Here is a 23,003-nt window from a genome sequence, read left to right on the forward strand (position 1 = left end):
ACCACATTATATCAAGGTATTATAAGGATGTCAAACACTGATTAAGTAGCATAACGTATTTGCTGTAGTGCCCAGACATTAAAGAGCGAGTTAAGAATGGAGTGTCAGGCGTAATTGTGCGTTTTCTCATTTTATTGCTTGTGTCACATCCCTAACATTACTTTAAATGTAGTTGTGCGTATGTTTGAGTTTTCTCTTATGTTTCCCAATGGCTAGTAATATTTTGTGTTGTAGTTTTCCTCTCTTTCATGTGCCATGTTATCCATTACTGTCACCAGCCCTGCCAGGATGTCCTTGGAGAGGCGCCTTAATGGAGCTGTCCTGGTTAAAGAAATTCAATGTGATTGAGCTGCAGCAAAGAATCAAAATCCAAATATCTGAAAGGGATGAATAATAACTAGGTATTAAAGCATATTCGTTATTTATTACTGGCAGAAGGCAGGAAAACATTAGCATGTAAAAAGCTTCATATTAATCACTGCTGGTGAGTGGAAACCTGAAAAGTCACCTCTATCTTTGCTAACTCCATTTTCATTATTCCTGGTGTGTTATCACTCTTCCAGCCCGCTCTCCCCCAACGTCCACAGCTGGTAAGAAATAATTCCGAACAGGCAGGCTACAGAAACAGACAGGGTTAATTACAGGAAATAGAAGTAGTCAGGATGCCAAAATACAGCAGGTGGTTTCTTTATTTTTCACCTGCTCAGATCCAGCTTCAGCTACGGTCTACAGGGAGGAGAGTGAGAATAGAACCCAGAAACTGAGCTGTTGTTCACTGTTCTTCATCAGGGTATAAATAGGGGCTGCAAGCTCAGCTAGGAAAAAAATCTGTGATGAGAAATGGAGGATAGTGCAGTGATTAGAGCAGGGTAACTGGGCATCAGCATTCCTGGATGCATTCCTGGCTCTGCTGCCAATTCACGGTGTTCCTCTGTCTACCCACATGTAAAGTGTGGCATAATGATACTTATGTGCCCCATGGAGGTGTTGTGAGAGTTAGGCCTTGGCTACACTTGCGAGTTACAGCGCTGTAAAGCTGCCCCCAGCGCTGTAACTCACTCCCCGTCCACACTGGCAAGGCATTTGCAGCGCTGTATCTCCGTGGTTGCAGCGCTGCATGTACTCCACGTCCCCGAGAGGAATAGCGAGTATTGCGCTGCAGCGCTGCGGCGCCAGTGTGGCCGCCCAATGCGCTGTGAATGGCCTCCAGAATTATTCGGCAGTATCCCACAATGCCTGTTCTAGCCACTCTGGTCATCAGTTCAAACTCTACTGCCCTGGCCTCAGGTAACCAACCATGTGACCCACCCTTTACATTCCCCGGGAATTTTAAAAATCCCCTTCCTGTTTGCTCAGCCCGGCGTGGTGTGGAGTGCTATCAGCGAATCTTTCCAGGTGACCATGCCTCCACGCGCCAAGCGAGCCCCAGCATGGAGCAATGGCGAGTTGCTGGACCTCATCAGTGTTTGGGGGGAGGAAGCTGTACAGTTCCAGCTGCGCTCCAGCCGTAGGAATTACGATACCTTCGGGAAGGTATCAAAGGACATGATGGAAAGGGGCCATGACCGGGACGCCCTGCAGTGCAGGATTAAAGTGAAGGAGCTGCGGAGTGCCTACCGCAAAGCCTGCAATGCAAACGGCCGCTCGGGTGCTCCCCCCGCGACCTGCCGATTCTACAAAGAGCTGGATGCGATACTTGGGGTTAACCACACCTCCACTCCGAGCATCACCATGGACACTTCAGAGCCGGTGCGGGGGGGAGGAGGAAGAGGAGGAGGAGGAGGAAAACGGGAGTGATGGTGGTGGGCCGGATGGAGACACCCCGGAATCCCTGGAGCCATGCAGCCAGGAGCTCTTCTCGAGCCAGGAGGAAGGTAGCCAGTCGCAGCGGCTGGTACTTGGTGGAGGACAAACAGAAGAGCAGGTTCCCGGTAAGCGGGGGTTTTTTTCGGGAAGGATTTTTTTCAGTGCGGGCTCTTTGGGAGAGGAGGGTTAGGCATGCATGCCTAGATGTGGAATAGTGCATTGATGTGGTTTATCACATCGCGGTAATCGGACTCGGTAATCTCCTCGAATGTCTCATCCAGAACGTGTGCAATGCGCTTGCGCAGGTTTATCGTGAAAGCCACCGTGGTCCTTGTCCCAGCCAGGCTAACGTGTCCGCGCCACTGTGCCGCGAGGGGCGGGGGGACCATTGCTGCACACAGGCAAGCTGCATATGGGCCAGGGCGGAAGCCGCATTGCAGTAGAAGACCCTCCCTTGCTTCCCAGGTCACCCTCAGCAGCGAGATATCGTCCAGGACGAACTCCTGTGGAAAATGTTGGGACAGTGTTCAGTGTAGCTGCCCCCTGAAGCTGTTGGCTCTCCCCAAGGCACAGAAACCCAGAGGACAGTGCTGCCCTGAAACAATCAGTCCCCCTTACTCACCATTTTGAGGCTCCCGTGGGATATGCATGCTCTGTTTCGGACGGGAAAATTATGCAATTGTGTAGACCCTGTGTATTTTCTACTCCTTAAGTGCGGGGGAAATCATTACTCTGTCTGGTATAAACAATGCTGCCTCTGTTAAATGTTGCATTTTGCCTATACAGCTGCATCAACCTTGAAACCTCAGCCGTCCCTCTTATCGCCTGCTCAGAGACTGCAAAGACTCAGGAAGAGACCGCGAAAAAGCAAAGAAGACATGCTGCAAGAAGTGATGCGGCAATCTATTAAAGAGAATGAGAAAGCACAGAACTGGAGGGAGAGAGAAAGCAGGATCCGCCAGGAAAACGCAGCACACCGGCGGCAAAGCACCGCGCACCGGCAGCAAAGCACTGATAGGCTCATAAGCATCCTGGAGCGCCAAGCAGACGCTATCCAGGAGCTGGTAGCCATGCAGAAAGAGGAGCAGTACCGCAAACGCAAATGCCACCCCCCCCTACAGCCCTTGTCCCAAAACTCTTTCCGTTGTGCCCCACTGTCACCTCCAACCCACTTTCCCCAACTTCCGTGTTCTTCACGCCACCCGCTGCCTCCAACACCAGTATCTTCACCACCCAGCCCTGAAAACCACGACCCTTACCCTCTGCACTCAACCCCCATCACCATGCAGTATAGCTGTCCTGAAGTGCAGCACTCACTGCACAGCACACCAGACAGGACATACGCGAATCTGTGATTGTACTGTTCCCCACTCCACCCCCTTGTTTCTTTTCAATAAATAATTTTTTTTTCTTTTCAATAAATGGATTTTTTGGCTTTGAAAACATTCTTTATTATTGCATAAAGTAAAAGACTCCTTAGCCCAGGAAATAAACAGGCACTGCAAGTCTGCTTGTCTGCTTAGCAAACACTGATTCCTAAAGATTGGAACTACTGCACTTCACTCCCGTGCAGGGCACCAGATATCACTGCTGGTTTTCAGCCTCAAATTGCTCCCTCAAGGCATCCCTAATCCTTGCAGCCCCGCGCTGGGCCCCTGTAATAGCCCTGCTCTCTGGCTGTGCAAATTCCGCCTCCAGGTGTTGAACCTCGGAGGTCCATGCCTGAGTGAAGCTTTCATCCTTCCCTTCACAAATATTATGGAGGGCACAGCACGCGGATATAACCGCGGGGATGCTGTTTTCGGCCAAGTCCAGCTTCCCATACAGAGATTGCCAGCGGCCCTTTAAATGGCCAAAGGCACACTCCACAGTCATTCGGCACTGGCTCAGCCTGTAGTTGAACCATTCCTTGCTGCTGTCAAGGCTCCCTGTATAGAGTTTCATGAGCCACGGCATTAACGGGTAAGCGGGATCTCCAAGGATCACAATGGGCATTTCGACTTCCCCTACCGTGATCTTCCGCTCTGGGGAAAAAGCCCCGGCCTGCATCTTCCTGAACAGCCAAGTGTTCCGAAAGATGCGTGCGTCATGCACCTTTCCGGGCCAGCCTGTGTTAATGTCAATGAAATGCCCATGGTGATCCACAAGCGCCTGGAGAACCATAGAGAAATACCCCTTCCGATTAACGTACTCGGATCCTAGGTGGGGTGGTGCCAGAATAGGAATGTGCGTCCCATCTATCGCCCCTCCACAGTTAGGGAACCCCATTTGTGCAAAGCCATCCACTATTTCCTGCACGTTACCCAGAGTCACGGTTCTTCTGAGTAGGATGCGATTAATGGCCTTGCAAACTTGCATCAACATGATTCCAATGGTCGACTTTCCCACTCCAAACTGGTTTGCGACTGACCGGTAGCTGTCTGGAGTTGCCAGCTTCCAGATTGCAATAGCCACCCGCTTCTCCACTGGCAGGGCAGCTCTCAATCTCGTGTCCTTGCGCCGCAGGGTGGGGGCAAGCTCCTCACACAGTCCCATGAAAGTGGCTTTTCTCATCCGAAAGTTCTGCAGCCACTGCTCGTCATCCCAGACTTCCATGATGATGTGATCCCACCACTCGGTGCTTGTTTCCCGAGCCCAAAAGCGGCGTTCCATGGTGCTGAGCATGTCCGTGAATGCCACAAGCAATTTCGTGTCGTACACGTTACGTGGCTTGATAGCATCGTCGGACTCCTCACTCTCACTGTCACTTTGGATCTTAAGGAATAGTTCGACAGCCAAACGTGACGTGCTGGCGAGATAAGTCAGCATACGCCTTAGCAGTTTGGGCTCCATTTCCCGCAGACAGATCGCGCTGCACAGAAACCGTTGAAAGATAGCGCCAAAGGTGGACGGAAACAAAGGGATTTCTGGGATGCGAAGCGATGCATCACGGGGCGTTGGGACAGGACCCAGAATGCCCCGCACCCACGCCCCCTTCCCACAACCCACGGCGCCAGAATGGGAAGAGGTGCTCTGTGGGATAGCTGCCCATAATGCACCACTCCCAATAGCGCTGCAATTGCCGCAAATGTGGCCACGACAGTGCGCTGGGCAGCTGTCAGTGTGGACAGACTGCAGCGCTTTCCCTACTCAGCTGCACGAAGTCAGGTTTAGCTCACAGCGCTGTACATCTGCAAGTGTAGCCAAGGCCTTAAATGATGTTCGTAACGCGCTTTGTGGTCCTCCGTTGAAAAGTGCTATGCAAACACAGCTTGATTTGATCTGAGAGGCTTTACCAGCAGTCAGATATCAGCACCTGGCACTTTCCTGAGCCAGTATTACAAAAAGCTCTTACTTTTCTAAACAAACATCAGAGATGTAAACTCCCTGCCTTAGGTCATGCTGAGGACGACAAGATCCTGTTTCATCTGGAAAATCCTCAGCAGCCCCAAGCCACTGGGTGGAATGCTGCTCGTTCTTAGCCACTGTTTTCCATTACTGACCAGAAGAACTGCCTCTGGGTATGTCACATTGGTAGGCAAACTGTTTGTATGCAACCTCATTCCAGCATCTTTCAGGATTTTAAGACCTGCCCTGAAGTCTCAGTAGTGAAGCCAGAAGAATTGAATAGTAACCAGAGCCAGTGCTGTTAAGGCCCATCTACTTTAGAAAATATTAGCGAGACAAAGTGGGGGAGGTGATATCTTTTATTGGACCAACTTCTGTTGGTGAGAGAGACAAGCTTTTGACGCTGTCTCTCTCACCAACAGAAGTTGGCCCAATAAAAGATATTACCTCCCCCACCTTGTCTCTTTCATATCCTGGGACCAACATGGTTACAACAACACTGCATACAACAATGAGAAAAGATTGTCATTTACGGCACTAGTTCAAGTACCAGCAGTACTCTTGCCCACCCACAGAATTGCTCCAAATGCTTCCCAAATAGTCCAGAAATCGTTTCACTTGCACTAGCCCGGGCAGCTCCTGTGAACATTTCCGTCCACACCAATTCATTTCCAACCATTTCACTGCTAGAACAGGTAGGAAGTGCAGGTTTTGTGGTTGCACTGGTTCAGGCAGCTCTCCCAGTGTTCTCCCACAGTGCTTTTCAGTGATGACTCTGTACAGGGTTGTTTGGGGTTTTGTGGCAACTTGTGCTCCTCCACCAGGGCAAAAAGGACCTGTGCATCCTTGCTCTGAACTTACCTCAGGCAGCTGTGGCTGTGTGGCTGTGCAGGAACCTGGCACACTCCTTCCCCCTTACACTCACACTGATACACAGACCCAGTTGCAAGAACTTCTGTCTCCTGCCGCTCAGGAGCCGCGTCAGAGGAGCTGGCGGAATAACACACATACAGACACTCCCAGGAACAAGCCCCTTGCTCTTAGGGTCTGTCTTCATTGCAGCTGACCCGTGGCAGCTGGCTCAGGCAATTGCAGTGTAGACATTCAGGTTCAGGCTGGAGCCCCAGTTCTGGAACCCTATCCCTTCATACAACCTCCTTTCCCTCTGGAGCTAAGGGAGCTAGAGACATGGTAAGCCCTGAGGCAAAGGTGCACAGCCTGGATGTGGGCTGAAGACTAGTGAGGGACACTAGGTTTCTATATATTTTGTAGGACTCTGGTAAGCCCCCCAGTGCTCCTCTTCTGTTGTCCTTTTGCACTTTGTATGTTGCTGTTTCACACTGGAGTGATTGCTACCACAAGGACAGAGAATCCTTCCCAGTAAAGAAAAACATGGCACAACAGCCTTAGAAGAGCTGAAGTTCTGGCAGGGAAAAGCAGGAGTTAAATTGGCTGCTGCATAACTTTTATGCTTGCCTGTCACCTCAGTCTCATTTTCCATGGTGGCTTCGTTAGCAGTGAGCTGCTAATTAAATTTCATATTTATGATGAGAAAATAAAATCATTGGACCTTTTTTAAATAGTCTTTTTTTTTTTTTGCATTTTGCATTTTGGCTCAGGCTGCTGAGTCAGCAGTAGAGAGTCTGCAAAGATGAAACTTCCCGGCTTTCACAAGGAAGATAAACAGAACAAATAATGATGGAAGGAGAGTCTAATCTAAAACCCCATGTAGTTATTACACTATGTTAATTTTTGAATACAAGAAAAACAATTCTGTTTGCTCTTCTCAGAAAGCAGTGTTGCTGAGGAGATGGGAAAGAACCTTTTTGATTTTTTTGAAGGGTTCAAGGTGCAAATACTAATCTAACTCTCAAAAGGTTGTTTGTGATGGGAGATATGTTGAAAAAGACTTTAGACTGGTCCATTGACAGTGATTACCACCATCTACTCTCCAGTAGAATGTCTGTTTCTTGGGTTCCCAAGGATTAAATATTACCATACATAAGCATTGATTTATGGTGCCAAGTCTCTTCCTCTTGGGATTTGTAGTTTTTCTGTAGTAGTGGAGAGTTTATACAGTGTCATCAAACCAGAACTATAAACTACTACTCCCAGCAAGCTTTGTATGCAAGAAGTGCTCTATAGCCGCATCCTATTCATGCAAAGCTAACATCTGAAGAAGGCTTTAAGGGACAGATTTTCAAGTACTCAGCATCTATAACTGAACCAAGATTTTCAAAGAGCTCAGCCAATTTAGGCATCTAAATAAGGGCCAGATTTTCTGAAGGGCTTAGTACCCAGCAGCTCCCTGCCATTGTGACACATAGGACCAGATTTTCTCACCATCTGGGCTAGGTCTTTCAAAAGTCCAGCTGTGATATTTCCCGAGGGCATCTAGGGTTGTGAGGCACCCCGCCACCATCTGCCATTAGCATGAGGAACTCTTGTCTGTGCCTACCAGAAGTCAGCTCCCCAACTCCACCAGCAACACAAGCATTTCCCTCCAGACATGTGCAGGCCCCACATTCCCCCTGCAGGTTAGTGATCAGCACACTCCAACACCTGAACCCTCTGAGCATCCGCCCTAGAGTGTCTAGCTCCTGAATCTGTGAATACTAAACGCTCTCAGTATTCACAGATTAGCTGCTCCCAAAGAAACATTGTGCACCAGTTTACCAGTTTTCCTTCAGAACACTGCTCTGTTTAACACACAGCACTTAAATATGGTTGAAGTGAAAACAAGTACAAGTTTATTTAACAAAGCTTAGAGATTTGAGAAGTAGCAAGTCAAAGTATTGGAAACAAAAGATTACATGTAAAATAACATGATACACAAGACTGAATTACCCAGATACTCTCCTGTCTGGTGAAGTTTAGCCCATCTAAAGTATTTGCTGCATTTTCCAGCCAAGACTTAAACTGTAAGTCACACAATGATCAGCCAGAGAGAGAAGCGTCTACTACCCCCTGCCTAGGGTTACCAGATAGCAACTGTGAAAAAATGGGACGGGGGAGGGAGGTAATAGGCGCCTATATAAGAAAAAGTCCCAAAAAATGTGACTGTCCCTTTAAAAATGGGACATAGGGTCGCCCTACCCTTGCCTGATGCAAACCTGCTTGTCGTCTTCTGGGGAGCTGTCTTATAACTCACATATCTTAAGAATATCGTTTTCAGTGTATACACATAGCTGCTTAAATATCCATACATACATCTTGCAATGATTAGGACGACCAGTGTGTTACTAGCTGTTGGTAGAGACCTCACATCCCACCCTTTGGTGCATTATTTTGTAGACGTCAGACCCAGGCGATCCCAGTAAACTCCTATGCATCCCTTATGTCCTCTGCCAGTTGACACCAACGGGTCGCTGGGTCACCCCAGCCATTATTTTGCTGCTTACATGGCAGCTGAGCTCTTTGCAAAATATGACCTTGATTGTGGGTTGAAAGAAAATAAAAAATCTAGTTCTAAGGCTCTTGACTAGAGCTGAGAGCTGAAAGAATTCAATCCTCAAGTGTGGGAATTATTTACCCATTCTCATATTACAAGAAAAAGGTGACCACCGATGGATAGCTCTTTTGCAAAAAACGTAATTAACCATTGGTAGTGGGTGATATGAGATAGCAAGGTGTATAACTTGTACGCACAATCTCTGCAGTTCCACTAGCTAGAAGAAACATGGGTAAGGATTGTTGTTCCTCATGTTTCAGGAGAGAAACCAAATACAAAAGGGGAAATTTTCAAAGGCCCAAACAATACTCTTGTACCTAATTTCTATTGACTTTCAGTGGGATTTAGGTGTCTGCACTTTGTGCCTTTAAAAAAATGTCTCCCTAAATGGATGGGATTGGGATTCTTCCACCCCCACCCCCCGTCATGTTTTTAGAGTATTTTCCAGAAAGGGTGTTTTACTGGTACTGGCCACTCTCAGAAACAGGATATCCATGTTAGATGGAGCACTGTTCTGATCTGATCTGGCAGTTCCTAACTGCTCCTTTCCCATGCTGAAAGAGGGGAATTCAGTCAATAGTACTCCTTCATCCTGGGTTTCCCCATACTGCTCCCCATGATGACCACGTTCTCTTAGGAGAAGATGATAGTTAGATTTCTGACTTGTTCAGTTCTTGGCTTCTCCACTCTTCACCAGTGATGCAACTTGACTCTGAATTGAACCAACTGGCCTCTTCTGTGGTGAAAGTGGAATTCCGTCTCATGCCATGTTTCGCTAGTCCTGCTGGGAATAACTTTTCCATACTGGAGTTTGTACCTCATCTTATTCTCCTTAGCTGAAGCAATGGGTACAGTTTCAGGGTAAAGCAGCACAAAGGTATTTGTTTAACTAAGTAATGTTTGCACAGCACAAACAGTAATGTTTGATGGTAGAACCTGCTATAGAAGTCCTGAGTATTGCTATTATTCCTTTTCCCTGGCAGTGGGATAATGATTAATGGAGAACGTTGCTTACAGGAACAAAGTACAGTCCCACCTGTTAAGGAGTTAGGAGTTCATTACGGTGGGGCTCATCATGCTGCTGCCCTAATACGTTGTCTCAAGGGAACGTTCTCCCAAGCTGGGAATGGTCTTGTGCATTCCATCTTTGTTTTCCCCACCCTTTCACTGATGCACATGTTACTGCAGAAGGACCTCTGTCATAATGTCTGCGGAAGAAAAGGCTGTTTTCAGGTAATACCCCTCTCCCCCATCACATCCAGAGCAGAGCTCTCTAACGCCATGAGACACTTCCTCTTTGATTTCCTTCTACAGAGGTGTCATGTTTTAAAGTCACCCACAGCCTCTGTTCAGAAGAAATGGGGAAGTGAGGCAGCCCCCAACACCTCTCCCCCTGCTATATATAGACACAGCATTTCTGAGAGAGGATGGTGGGTGTGCGCTTCCGGAGCTATGTCACACAGTCCCGCTGCGGCAGCAAGTGAAGAGGCAGGACACAGAGCGAGAGGAAGGAGAGGGGATCAGAGGGGGTAACGAGGGGAAGCCAGTTTAACTAGATGAAACTTATTTAAAAGGTTCAGCCACTTCTGTATGAAAGGCACTGCTTTCTAACCAGCAGAACTGTAGATAGCCTGCCAGGAGCTGCTTCTCACTCCTAGTAGGACTTTGTACTTCCTCAGCAGTGTTGCATTTTATCTGTTGGGTAATTTTCCTTGCCAAGTGACATCCAGATTTCTACATGTGCTTTGTGCTCTGCTTGTGGGGAAGAGCTCACCGCACTATACTTCCAGCTTTAAGCCAGGGGCACCACAAAGGGAGTCTTAGGACCATTGGCACTGCCCATCCAGAGGCATGTCCAAGGAGCTTTATGACTGAGAATGGAGCCTATCACCAGTTGAGTAAGTATGTTCCCCCAGAGGCTAGCACACCCTCTGCTAAGTTGTAGTGCAGTAGCATGTCCCATCATTTGACCCACTGATTCTGGCTTGGAAAGACACCTGATGCCTGTGTTATGTATGGCATTTACTTCATTCTTCAGGCAGATCTGAGAAAGAAAGGTGTGAGCAACTGGACTAGTAAATTGGATGGTGCACCAAAAAGTAGTCTTTACATTACAACTGTTGGCATTTCAAAGGCATAATTCAGGGAGGTACAAAATTGAATAAGTAGTTAGGTGAATACTATATATCTGAGGTTCAAGAAGTAGTACACAGATGTTAACAATCATTGGCCGTAGGATGCTGAGCAGTTTTGGGGATGACAAATTCAATGGTAAACAGTTAGCTGGTAAACATACAAGTGATTGATTCTACATAGAGAGCTAGGTGTGAAATCATTATACATGTGTATAGTGCATTTGAGATGTTTGAAATAGCTGTCATATTCCCATGAAAGGCCAGAATTGTTGTATTGTGATATTTTATTTTAGTGGTGAGGTTTTGTATCTTGTATTGTCTTATGTGTTGGGAGTAGTAGGTCTGCTAAGATCCATCTGTCTTCTGAAACTGTCAGTCAGCTTGTTACTTATTCATATCTCATATTTCTTGTATTTTGTCTAGCCACCGTGTAGTACTCTCATTTGTGAGCAGGAGTGTGACAGTACATTCCTAACAGTATGGTGATATTGGATCTCATACAGTCTTTTGAGTAAAGTGTTATTCATGAATTTATCTGGGCCAAGATGAAGACAGTGGAATTACATGAATGTAACAGATGAAAATTTTGGCCTTTCTGCTCATTGGAATGTCACATGACTTTGTGCTCATTTCTTGCTGAATTTGGAGACTTCCTGGTAAATGAGACAATCTGGTCCTGACTCTCAGACATTCCATGTCATGAACTGGTTGTTTGGAAATGACAGAATACTGTACTTTCAACAAGAATCCCATTGACCTCACTGGATGAGAGAAACATTGCAAGTTTGAATTTTGTGGACGCATTTTCTAACCCATGTAACATATGGGTTTAGAATAAGCCAAAACTTAAGTAAATAACACCCATGATAATTTTATATGGTACAATTACATTTCATTCTCTCTTAATATTTATCTATTTGTACTCATAAAAGGGAGGTGCTAATAGCACTAATGAGAACCAGCTATAATGCACGCAAGGGCAGTGGGAGCTTTTGCTAACGTGGGCATGAACCTCTATCCCAACCTTGGTTCCCACACAGCTCTGTCAATTCAACTTAATCATGAGCCAAGGCTCACTGTACTAGAGTTAGTGCTAGTTTTCTGATGGGGACGAACACACACACAGATATATACGATAAGTAGGGCAACGATTTTGTCACGGAAGTCACGGAATCCGTGACTTCCAGAGACCTCCGTGACTTGAGCCTGTGGCGCCTGGGAGCTGCAGAGTCCTCCCCATAGCCCATGGTGGTTGGAAACTGTGGAGGGCCCAAGCTCCCAGCCGCAGTGGATGGCGGGGTGCCCCGCAACTCCCAGCCGCTGCGGGGGTGCCCTGCAACTCCCAGCTGCTGTGGGGGGGGCAGGGGTGCCCTGCAACTCCCCGCTACTGTGTGGGGGCAGGGATGCCCCGCAATTCCCAGCCGCTGTGGGCGGTGGGGGTGCCCCGTAGCTCCTGGCCGCCACGGACAGCAGGGCCCCCGGGAGCTCCCAGCCACCGCGGGCGGGTGCCCTGCAGCTCCCCACGGTGGGGGTGCCCCGGAGCTTCAAGCCACCACAGGCTGCTGGGGTGCCCCAAGCTGGGAGCCATGGGCAGTGGGGTGACTCCACAGCTCCAAGCTGGGGACCTCTGGGATGGTGTGGGGACCCTGCAGCTCCCCATTTTGTGATGCATATTTTTAGTAAAAGTCACAGATAGGTCACGGGCTTCTGTGAATTTTTCTTTATTGCCCGTGACCTGTCCGTGATTTTTACTAAAAATATGTGTGACAAAATCTTAGCCTTGACAATAAGACCTAAGCTAAGATCACCAGAGTCATTTGCACTGATGGCCAAAGTGAATTTTGAACCCAGATCTCCTGAGTTGAAAGGCTGGCGACTTGACCTTCCTGTACCTAGCATCTTGTCCTCCTCTTCCTCTTAACTCGTAACTCTTCCTCCTCTTAGCCTAGTTGGAATCCAGATCCCAGTTGTAAAAACAGACTGTTCATCACCACTAAAAACAAGTGTGAAGCCTGGCAATGGACTTTCCGTAATCTCAACAACATTCCCTAGATCAAGTATCTCATGAGCCATGTACTACCCAAGGACAACAGCTTCTTTTTGTACCTCTGCTTTCCCCACACTCTAGTAAAAAGAGAGTGTCTGTGTCAGCAGCTAAATGCTGCATTCAAACAAAAAAATCCAGTCTTTAAACATGTTTGTATTACAATATCACCCTCATTGTCGTTGTCCTCATCATCATGCACAGTAGTGTGGAGGATGTGTAAATTAAAGTACTTACTAAGTGTCAAGCTTTCATCTCTCTGCTTGCTGCTTCTCAAATCCTTTTAAATGCATGCACTAAATTCCTGTGGTAAATTATTAAAATTATTGTGCCATTAGCTTGATTTGCATGCTCTGAACTAACACTAATCTTTAGCATGCCAAGGTCTCTCTCGGGACCTCCCAATCTTACACTCCCTGTATCTCCCCAATTGCGTCTCACCTCTCACCATTTTTACTACAACCCTTCTTTCTTTCATCCCCATCTCTCTTGTGTCTCCTCTTTGTTTCTCTCTGCATTCCCCTCTCTCTCACCTTTCCTACTTCTTCTTCCTCCCTTCTATCTTTCCTTATCCCTGTTTCTCTTTTCTGTCTTTCTCCATCTCTCTTTCCTCCTGTTTCCCGTCCTTCTGTTACAGGAGAGCTGTCACTAGAGGCACCATTTTAAACGATGGTGATATAAATGGAGCATTGAAATCCTACATTTGGATGTTAGATTGGCACCTAATGTGCATGTATAAAGCAGCTACATATGCACCTAAGAAGCCCTGTTAAGATGCCCACATCTGAAAATTCAGATGTACGTCTTCAGACACTCCTGGGGGAATACTGCGCCTTAAAAATTCGGCACACATTTTTAAAATTGTGCAAAATTCTGCAAATGTTATTTGTCAAAATTTCACTATATAATCACACCAGTTTCAATTATTTTGGTAATTTATTTCAAAATACCTGTCAGCAAGTATGTCTGTAACAATACAGACACACACAAAAATTCCCCCAGGAGTACAGCGTTAAATCCCTACGACAACCCAGTTCCTTTTTCTCTGTCCCCTTCCCCACAGAGCCCAGCTGGGGAGCCAGACATTCACACTCCCTCCCCGCTAGAGCCCAGCCATGGCTGTCCCAGCCCAGACACTCACACCCCCTCCCACCCAACCCAGACCAGCCATGCCCCCCCTCTCAGCCCAGACACTCACACACACACCCCAGCCCAGCCATGGGCCCACCCCAGCCACTCACACTCTCTATCCCCCAGAGGCCAGCTGCAGGCCCAGACACTCTTATCCTCTACCCCCACAGAGGCCAGGGAGCCAGAGGGAGAAACAGCCTGATGCTGGGTCCCAGGCTTGCACGGAGATTCCTGCGCACTGCCCCCCTCCTTCCTTCAGGATGTGCTGGAAACTGCAGCTGCTGGGAACCCTCCAGTTCCCCCGGCCTTGTCTTCTATTTGTGAGCTGGGGTCTGCACTGGCCCTAGTGGCATCCAACATCTCTGCAGCCCATTTCTGTGGGGAGGAAAGGAAATTCTGTGCGCACAACATTAATTTCTGCAAAATTCTGCATTGCGCAGTGGTGCAGAATTCCCCCAGGAGTAACACTTGTCAAGTTGTCTGTCCTGATCACCGTGTTAATCATTCCGTTTTCTCTTAGTATGTATTGGGAAATGCCACGAGTACCACTTTCAGAAGAGCCTACGTTAAATCCCATTTTCAAAAATGATGTAGACACTTAGGAACCCAAGTTTCATTGTCTTAGGGCTGGTCTCCACTGAAAATTTACATTGGCATAGCTATGTCTCGGGGTGTGAAAAATCCACAGACCTAATCCTGGTGTAGACAGTGCTAGGTCAATGGAAGAACTCTTCTGTCAGCCTAGCTACTGCAAGCTACAGCCTAGCCACCTCTCTGGGAGGTGGATTAACTACAGGGATGGGAGAACCCCTCTCAGCACTGTAGTGAGTGTGTACCCTGAAGCACTACACCGGCACAGCTGCAGCTATGCTGGTGTAGCATTTTAAGTGCAGACATAGCCTCACAGCGTTCAAAATGGGATGTAGATTCCTAAGTCACTCACAGATGCTTTTCAAAATGATTAGCAACTAGTGCTCAGATGCTATGGTGGTGGGCGGGATATAAATACCTGCACAGAAGAGAATACACACAGAAAGGGTGGCAAAAAAGCCTAAGCGTCGCTACCACGCTGTTTGCGAAGGAGGGTTTTTTCCATTTTCTGTGTTTTTATTATTGGTAATAGATGTTGTGCAGGCAAATCTGATTGGATGCTGCCTGTCTGGGCTATCACAATCTGTTGTGGGTTTTGCTATTCAGACAAAATTAGTCATTTTCCTTCCTGTATGAGAACTTGATAAGAACTCTGAAGGGCTAAGGCTAACAGACTTGAGGAATGCACAATCCGTTTGCCCTGGACCTCTGATATCTTACCTGATGAGAGCACTGCAGAAAACGTGGATCTTAATCTTGTACCAGACTGAAGTCACTGTAGTGACATACTAAATATTATTGCACTGATTAGGAGAACACATGACCTCCACAGCAACATCTCATAGGACAAACCAGCATTCTCAGTAAAGGAGCAATTTGCCCTTCCACAAAATAGATTAAAGCTAGGGATGGGAATCCCCATGCAAGCTCAAGTAAAACTAAATGGAATAAGCAAGAGTGTGTACTGTTCAGATATTAAGCAAGATTCTCCTGGCATGCAGAACAATTGCCAGCATTCTGTCTTTGATGCATGTCATCTTTTCTAGACTGTGAGGTGCAAAGCCACTCCTGAGCACTACGCAATAACGATAATAATTGATCCTTGCTTCATCCATGCATGATTCTTTCACTTTTGGTGGAATGGAGTTTTATACGTCGTTCTATTATTAGTTGGGAAAGTAGAACTCTTCTGAGGTTCATTCCAGTTGTTCTCTCCTGTTTAGAACTCCTGACTAGGAACTAATCTCCTGGGATTTATTCCACTATTTTAATATTTCATAAGGACATAAATATGAATGCAGAGACAACTTTGTAGATTTCTCCTTTTTATTCTTCTAGGTCTGACTCTCTTGAGGAAGTGATAATAAGTATGAAGAGTGAAGAGGAATTCTTTCTCTCTCCTTTTGCCAGAAGTGAGTTGGGTTTGCTTCCAGAGCATTCTGAACCACAGTTTAGGTTTGGATTGTCTCTGCCTCTCGTCTCCGATGTGTACTGAAAATGATAGTTGGTTCCCTGGTGAACCAAGAGGGAAACTGAATAACGGGTAACTCTCTTGTGAACTGCAAGTGAAATCAAGTGATGTATGAGCGTACCTCCTAACTGTCCTCAGTGAGGACTGTGATAGGCTGGGCCTCTCCTTTGGGTCACATTCAGGCAGTTTGAGTCTCTTCCACTTACAGAGTCCTTTCCCCATTTGGGAACTTTACTCCAAACTCTCTGGCACTATGGGGATCTCCTGCTTAAGGGGACATTCAGCCTCTGAGTTCCCTTATAAAGGTCTGATTTGTATATGGCAGTCTGGCACAGATGGATCCGGGTCAGGGTTTACCTTCAACCTCTGCCCTGCAGTGATCAGGTTGTCCTGGGTCTAGTAAGTCCTTGTAGGCAGCAGAGGCTTGTCAGCTGTTTCCCTCTCAGCTGCTCTGTTGCAAGAGACAGGTACTTCTGAGACACAGCAGCTTTCCTCCTGGTTGCTACTTCTTCCTGTGACAAGATTTCTTTTTTAAGCTCGCTTCCTTCAGCTGGAGCACACTTTGCAGGTGTGCCAATTTGGTACCATTTGAGCCCAGAGAAGCTCGTTAGCCTTCTCCTGATTGGGATGGGGACATGCCTTATGACAAGGACCCAGCTTTACCTCGCTGATCCCCTGCAAATCTAGTAATGGTCTCTTTCCCGCTGTAAGTTATGTGTAACAAGAAGCCTGACTCAGTAAGAGAAGTGGATAGAAGATATTTATGCTAATGGAAAACTATATTGTGTTTAAAACTTTCTATTCTATTTTTTATGGGTCCGTCATTTTATATCTTCTACATTTTGCTGACGCTGAGGCATTTTGCAAGCTGGTTGACTCTCTTATAGACAGAGAGAGGGAGTGCTGATTGAAGTGGTTGTTTCAGTGTCCACCCAAACTAAGTAAAGCAGAAACATAGCTATTTTCAACCTTGATTATCCAGCAATGCTCTCAGCCTCCTAGAGATACTTTGAGGATTTCAGAATCTAAAGTAATAATACTGTAGTAATAATCATTAATACTTCCCTAATACCTACCATCCTGGGATTTCAAAGTGCTTTGCAGTTACTAGTGAATCGTGCCTTGTGATGTTCGTATTTATTGCTATCCTGATTATCAGATGGAGACACTGCAACACAAAGAGACTAAGGCCAGGTCTACACTACCGCGGTAGTTCGACAGCTGGCAATCGAACTTCCGGGTTCGATATATCGCGTCTGGTCTGGACGCGATACATCGATCCCGGAAGCGCTCGCCGTCGACTGCGGTACTCCAGCTCGGCGAGAGGAGTACCGCGGAGTCGACGGGGAGCCTGCCTGCCGCGTGTGGACCGCGTCTGAACCACGGTAGGTTCGAACTAAGGTATGTCGGATTCAGCTACGTTATTCACGTAGCTGAAGTTGCGTACCTTAGTTCGAATTTGGGGGTTAGTGTAGACCAGGCCTAAGGTTCAAATTTTCAAAAGCAGGCTCTGATTTTAGGTTTCCCTCCTCTAGGGTATCCAAATTTAGACATCTGTCTGGACAAACTTTTCAAATGTGGTTCCCAAAGTTACCGGTAGGTATCTAAATCCATATTTATGTATCTAAATAAAAGGAGCCTGATTTTCAATAGTGCAGAACACCCAGAACTCCAGCCAGAATCAGTGAGAGTGGTGGGTGCTCAGCACCTCTGAAATTAGACTGAGGTTGTCTAAAGTTCAGCACCCGCAATTCGGAGGCCACTTTTGCAAATTTGACCTTCAATGACCTACCCAAGGCTATATGAAAAACTAGTGGCAGAGCCAAGAATAAAGCCACGTTTCCTGGTTCTTTAAGCAAAAGAAGTGATTTCCCTATCACATTTCACATTCTGATTTTCCTTTAGGAGGAAAGCTAGCACAAAATTCTTCTCTTTTTATTGTGTTTTGTTGTTGTTGGATGTTGCTCTGATACTGCAAAGCTGCATCTATCCAAAGAGAGGGCTTATGAAAAAAGCTCTCTGCTGTCATTATTATTATGGTTAAGGCTACGTTTTTGTCAAGGATTTTTAGTAAAAATCATGGACAGGTCACGGGCAGTAAAGAAAAATTCACGGCCCATGACCTGTCCATGACTTGTACTATATACCCCTGACAAAATCTTGGGGGTGGGGGAGCGAACCGGGGGTGCCATGGGTACTCGGGGGGGGGGGCTACCAGGGGGCACCAGGGGGGCTGGGGAGGGCGGACCGGGGGTGCCGCAGGTCCTGGGGGGTGCCACGGGTGCTGGTGGGGCAGACTGGGGGCGCCGCCAGTGCTGGGGGGCGTGGGTAGTGGTGTGTGACCCAGGACCCCTGCTGGTGCTGGGGGGTTGGTGGGGCTGGCAGGCTCCCTACCTGGCTCCATGCCTCCCCGGAAGCAGTGACATCCCCGTCCCTCAGCTCCTGGATGTAGGCGCGGCCAGCCAGCTCCGCATGCTGCCTCCACCCCGAGCGCAGGCTCCACAGCTCCCATTGGCCGTGAGCTGCATTGGCAGCCAATGGGAGCTGCAGGGGTGCCTGCAGGCAGAGGCAGCACGCAGAGCCCCCTGGCCGCGCCTCTGCCTAGGAGCCGGACATACCAGCCGCTTCTGGGGAGCCCCCCCCCAAAGTAAGTACCACCCAGAGCCCTCACCCTGTCCTGCACCCCAACCCCCAGCCCTGAGCCCCCTCCCACACCCAAACTCCTGCTGCTGGGGGAGGGGGACACAGTGACCTGAGACTTCCCCAGCAGCAGCCAGTGTGGCTGACCCAAGGGCTGCCTGAGCTGCTCAGGCGGCCCCCGGGCTAGTCACACCGGCCACTGCAGAAGTCACGGAGGTCCTGGAAAGTCACGGAATCTGTGACAAACTCGCAGCCTTAATTATGATTTATTGTATTACTCTACAAACACATGGTAGGAAGGCACTTCCTGTCCCTTGTGTGCTAGAGAAACATACAAAGGAAGAGAATGAGCTACAGCATACACGCAAAGCGTTGCTGATGATAATAGGCACACAGCTTGCAGGTTCCAGCTTAAAAATCTTATCTTATGTAACCCTTTTCTTTTTTATAAATATTATTTAAAACCTTGCTTTTATTTCATCTATTTAGCATCAAACACTAACCCACGCCCCCAACCCACCCCCGTTTGTATATTAACGTGTAGTTAACATGAGAATTTTCTGTGTTGTGGTTTCTTTTTAACTGCCACCACGCTATGAACATCTGTGAACAAAATGCGGAAGTCCAAGGGACCCAGATAATTCACCACTTCCAGAATAAACTTCCTCCTCCTCACTTGCACGGCACCCTGTGTTTTTTCATATCTCACAAAGGAGCAACCAAGTGATCCACAGAGATCGCTGAACGCTGTGCTCCCACTCTGTTCTAGAGAGCAGGGTTTGGTTCTGGTCACCTCAGGACTGATAGAGTGGCAAGAATTCAGAGGAAGGTAATGGAAACGATTAAGGGGCTGGAGGGATTAACTTCTGCACCATCATGGTGAACGCTGCCTGCGTTGAATAGAAGTCTGGCCGTGGGAGCTTTTCCACAACAGTGTTTTAGCAATGCTCGCTTGAGTTGAATTGCAGAATAACAACTCCTCCATCCCCACGATTTTTCCCTTGCTGTTCTTGTTGCTTCTAAGAGAAGCTCCTTGCCTGTCCTGCCTTTGGACTTCCACCTAACCTAAGAGACCCCAGGATTCAAAGCTAAACTCATTCACTGGATGTTGTTAGAATAATAATAAACCCCAAGCATTTTATCTGTCTAAAAATGAAGCTTTAGATCTGACCTGGAGATGAGTGCTTTATGGAACCTTGGTTCTGAAGCCTGGGAGGTTTTTTCCCTTGATCAGTGGAGAGCAGTCCCTGGCATATGAAAGTGTGAAGGCTGAGAGAGACCAGGGAAGAGCTTTAACTGTGAGGTGATTTGTTCAGTCAAAAATTGTAACAAAAAGAAAAAAATAGCAAACACATAGGAAGGTGCATTTGTGTGAAACAGCCAGGAGAAGGCCAGTCCCTGAGAGAGAGAGAGAGGAAGAGAATGCTTCTTTTAATGTAAAAAGGGATTCTCTCTCTTATTCTTTTGAATCCACAAAGACCTTTGAAATAGTTAGGACTAGCTGGAGGTTATTATTGGATTAAGATCTCCTACTGTTAAAGAATATCTTGTATACTAAACACTGAAAGGAACAGCGGGAGAGCAATTCCTCAACTGCTGTGGATAGTCTTATTTCTTTATGGCCAAATCACGGTTCAAGTCAGCCCAAGTTTGTGTATTTGCACCTGTGATTTGTGATGGATGCCAAAGTGTTTCCATGGTACTTAATAGTCTCTGAAGGTGTCAGGTTACAACTCAAGACATGCTGGAATCAGATGCTAGAGAATGCTTATAAAGATCAGATGCAATAAATGGTTACATATTTTTACACATTTCAAGGACATTGAAATCTGTCATTTTTAATTGGTTTTTATTTTAAGTGAAAACAGCTTCTCTGCAAAGATGTCAGAGGAAGGAAGGATAGAGGCAAGGAATAATGCACTTCAGACATGCAGGAAGTGTGTGCTGCTGGAAGTCTCTTCTCCATTTAAAACTCTTAGCCACTAATGCAGTGAATTTGTTAGTTTTCATTGGACTTTAGTTGACCTCCTCTGTTTCCTGACCAGAGCACCCAGGCTCCAGCATCTCACTAGTATTTAATTCATTATAGAGTATTAGGTTAAATAGTAAGTTAAATAGACATTTGGTGCTGTCATAGAATCACCTTCAGTTTTTCCAGTGAACAGCAGGAGTAATTCTATGGAAGACAATGGAGTTACTCCAGGCTCACACTCTTGTAAATAAGAACAGAATCAGACCCAAGGAATCCCGCGACGCAAAACCCTGAGCTCCTGAAGCTGTATTTTACTCACTAATAGCCCCTCTAATAGACCAAACATCAGCTCTGAGAGGAGTCAAGGATGTTTGTCACGCTGGACTTCAAAGGTGGGAGATGTAAAGAAAGAAGCAAAAGGCTCTTGTATGGAGACAGAGGACCACTCCTCTAGGATTTTTTTGATGGCTTGTGCGTGTGTAGTAAATCCTTGTTTTATAATGAAGTTCTTATATTCCTAAATGTGGGGGATCTTGATGGAGGTTTTTTTTTTAAATTCCTATGAAAACGTTTCTGCAATAGAGTGGTGTTGCTGAGTGAACTCCGTTCTTTGAATCATCTCATGGAGGGATCCCTCAGTGATGTCCCAAGGGAGCACTGGCAAAGAATGTAACAGTTCCTGATTCCACAGAGCAGGCTGGAAGAGATTCTGGGGTGTTGTGAACTCCAGAGAAGAGTTTATATTGCTCCCCTTGAGGCCCAGCTCTGAGCTTATTGGGAACCTATCAAAAATCAAAGGATCTGGGGCATTGGGCTTTTGGATGCAAAAGACTAGCCCTGGGTGGATATAAGGGTGATTTTTACTTCCTCTGTGATCTTTAGGTCCAAGCTTTGGCCCACATTTAGTCCATCCTCTCAAGGAAAAGGGCTAGAAATTTAGCTTTAAAAGAATGAAAGCTAAGATACTCTTAGGCCTTGTGTGCATGGAATAACTTTAGGGGTTTTTTTTGGGGGGGGGAGGAGAACTACCGTGCGTGCGCGCGCACACACATACACCCACTATTTTTTTTTTAATTCTCTGGCATTGTATCCCACACTTATTATTCTGCTTTGGAAGTGAAATACCACTATTCCAGAATGAGTTTTTCCGTGTAAGGTTCCTGTGGACACAGCAGTATTTTGGATTAACTGTTTCACTTCAGGCAGTCCTCCCACTGCTGTCGAAACTGCATAGCTTCACATCTGGATTGTGTGCCCTCTTGTGTGCCCTCTACTGCTTTGGGGTCGTTTGAATGGGTGTCATCTTTTCTTTTAAATGCTAGCACTCAGGCAAGTGCATGCCTTCGCAATTCCTGTCTGTGGTGGAGCTGCATACCCAATATAGCAGCCATGCCCTGTGCTTCTTCGTTCTCCCATCTGGCAGTTCTGGACTTCCTTGCCTTCTGGCGAGAATAGATCATCCAGGCCCATCCGAACAGCAGTCACTAGATGCAAGGAAAAACAAATGGAGGAGAAAGGGTAGTCCTGGGACACAGGCCAGTGCTGCTACAAAACAAAGGAGCTCTGGCAAGAGACAAGAACGGGACCTCCGGTAATGCTCCCACTATCTGTCCATACTATGAGGAGCTGGACTGGATTTTTGCAAGGGAGATCACCACCAAACCCCAGCATGGGGAGGAAGGCCTTGGATGGCACTGTAACAACTGCCAAAGGCACCCAAGTGACCACAGATGGCATCAACAAAGCAGTGTACAGACTCCTTCACTATAGTTATTCTGCATTAGTTCTAGCAGTAAAACATATTCAGAAAAATCTTTCTCACGTAGACAAGGCGTCAAATTTCTAGTTCCCCCAAATTTGAAGGCGCTTTCAGCCCCAGGCTTCATAGACCTAACCCTAAAGGCTGGCTCAGCTCAGTGATTCCCAGTGTTTGCCGGGCAGTTTTGCAGTTCCTGAAACTGGAGGCTGAGGAAGTCATAACACATTCACGAGACTCTGGCCCAAGGAAAATAGTTTATTGCTGTTGAGCTAATTAGTTACTGATTAAAAGTCAGTTACTAAGAAAAGTCTCATAAAGCAGAACTCTTGTTCTCAGACCTGGAGAACAGCACATTGTTTTTAGATCACATCCTTTTAAAACCTTCAATATCTGGCTTAAGGAAACCTTCTGGATAGAGCCCCTAGCCTCCTTTTATCCCTGGTGGGATTTCAGGGCTTGACAGGGTGCTTTGGGGATTGCTTGCAGTAGGGCCAGAACACTTCCTTCTCCTAGTTCCATCCAAAAATCTGTTACCACATCCTTGATCTGAGCACCCTGGAAGGAGCTTTAAGGGGACTGTCTCTGCCTTTCCTTTCCCCATCTGAGGGTGTTGTGGTGTTTACATAATATACCTGCTGTATGCAGCGTTCTTCACACTTATTACATTTGATTGTAG

The 23,003-nt window shown here is 46.9% G+C and overlaps 1 protein-coding gene across 1 annotated transcript in view; it reads left to right on the forward strand.

Moving 5' to 3' along the window:
- The first annotated feature begins 9,788 nt into the window (after window positions 1-9,788).
- Window positions 9,789-23,003, forward strand: part of CARD11 (caspase recruitment domain family member 11) — a 50,503-nt gene continuing 37,288 nt past the window's right edge. The window contains exons 1-2 of the mRNA XM_065412302.1: window positions 9,789-9,817; window positions 15,824-15,897. Of these exons, the coding sequence (XP_065268374.1) occupies window positions 9,789-9,817; window positions 15,824-15,897 (103 nt within the window). The remainder of the gene's footprint in view (window positions 9,818-15,823; window positions 15,898-23,003) is intronic.

Source organism: Emys orbicularis, chromosome 10 (assembly GCF_028017835.1).
Source record: "Emys orbicularis isolate rEmyOrb1 chromosome 10, rEmyOrb1.hap1, whole genome shotgun sequence".
Lineage (NCBI taxonomy): Eukaryota > Metazoa > Chordata > Testudines > Emydidae > Emys > Emys orbicularis.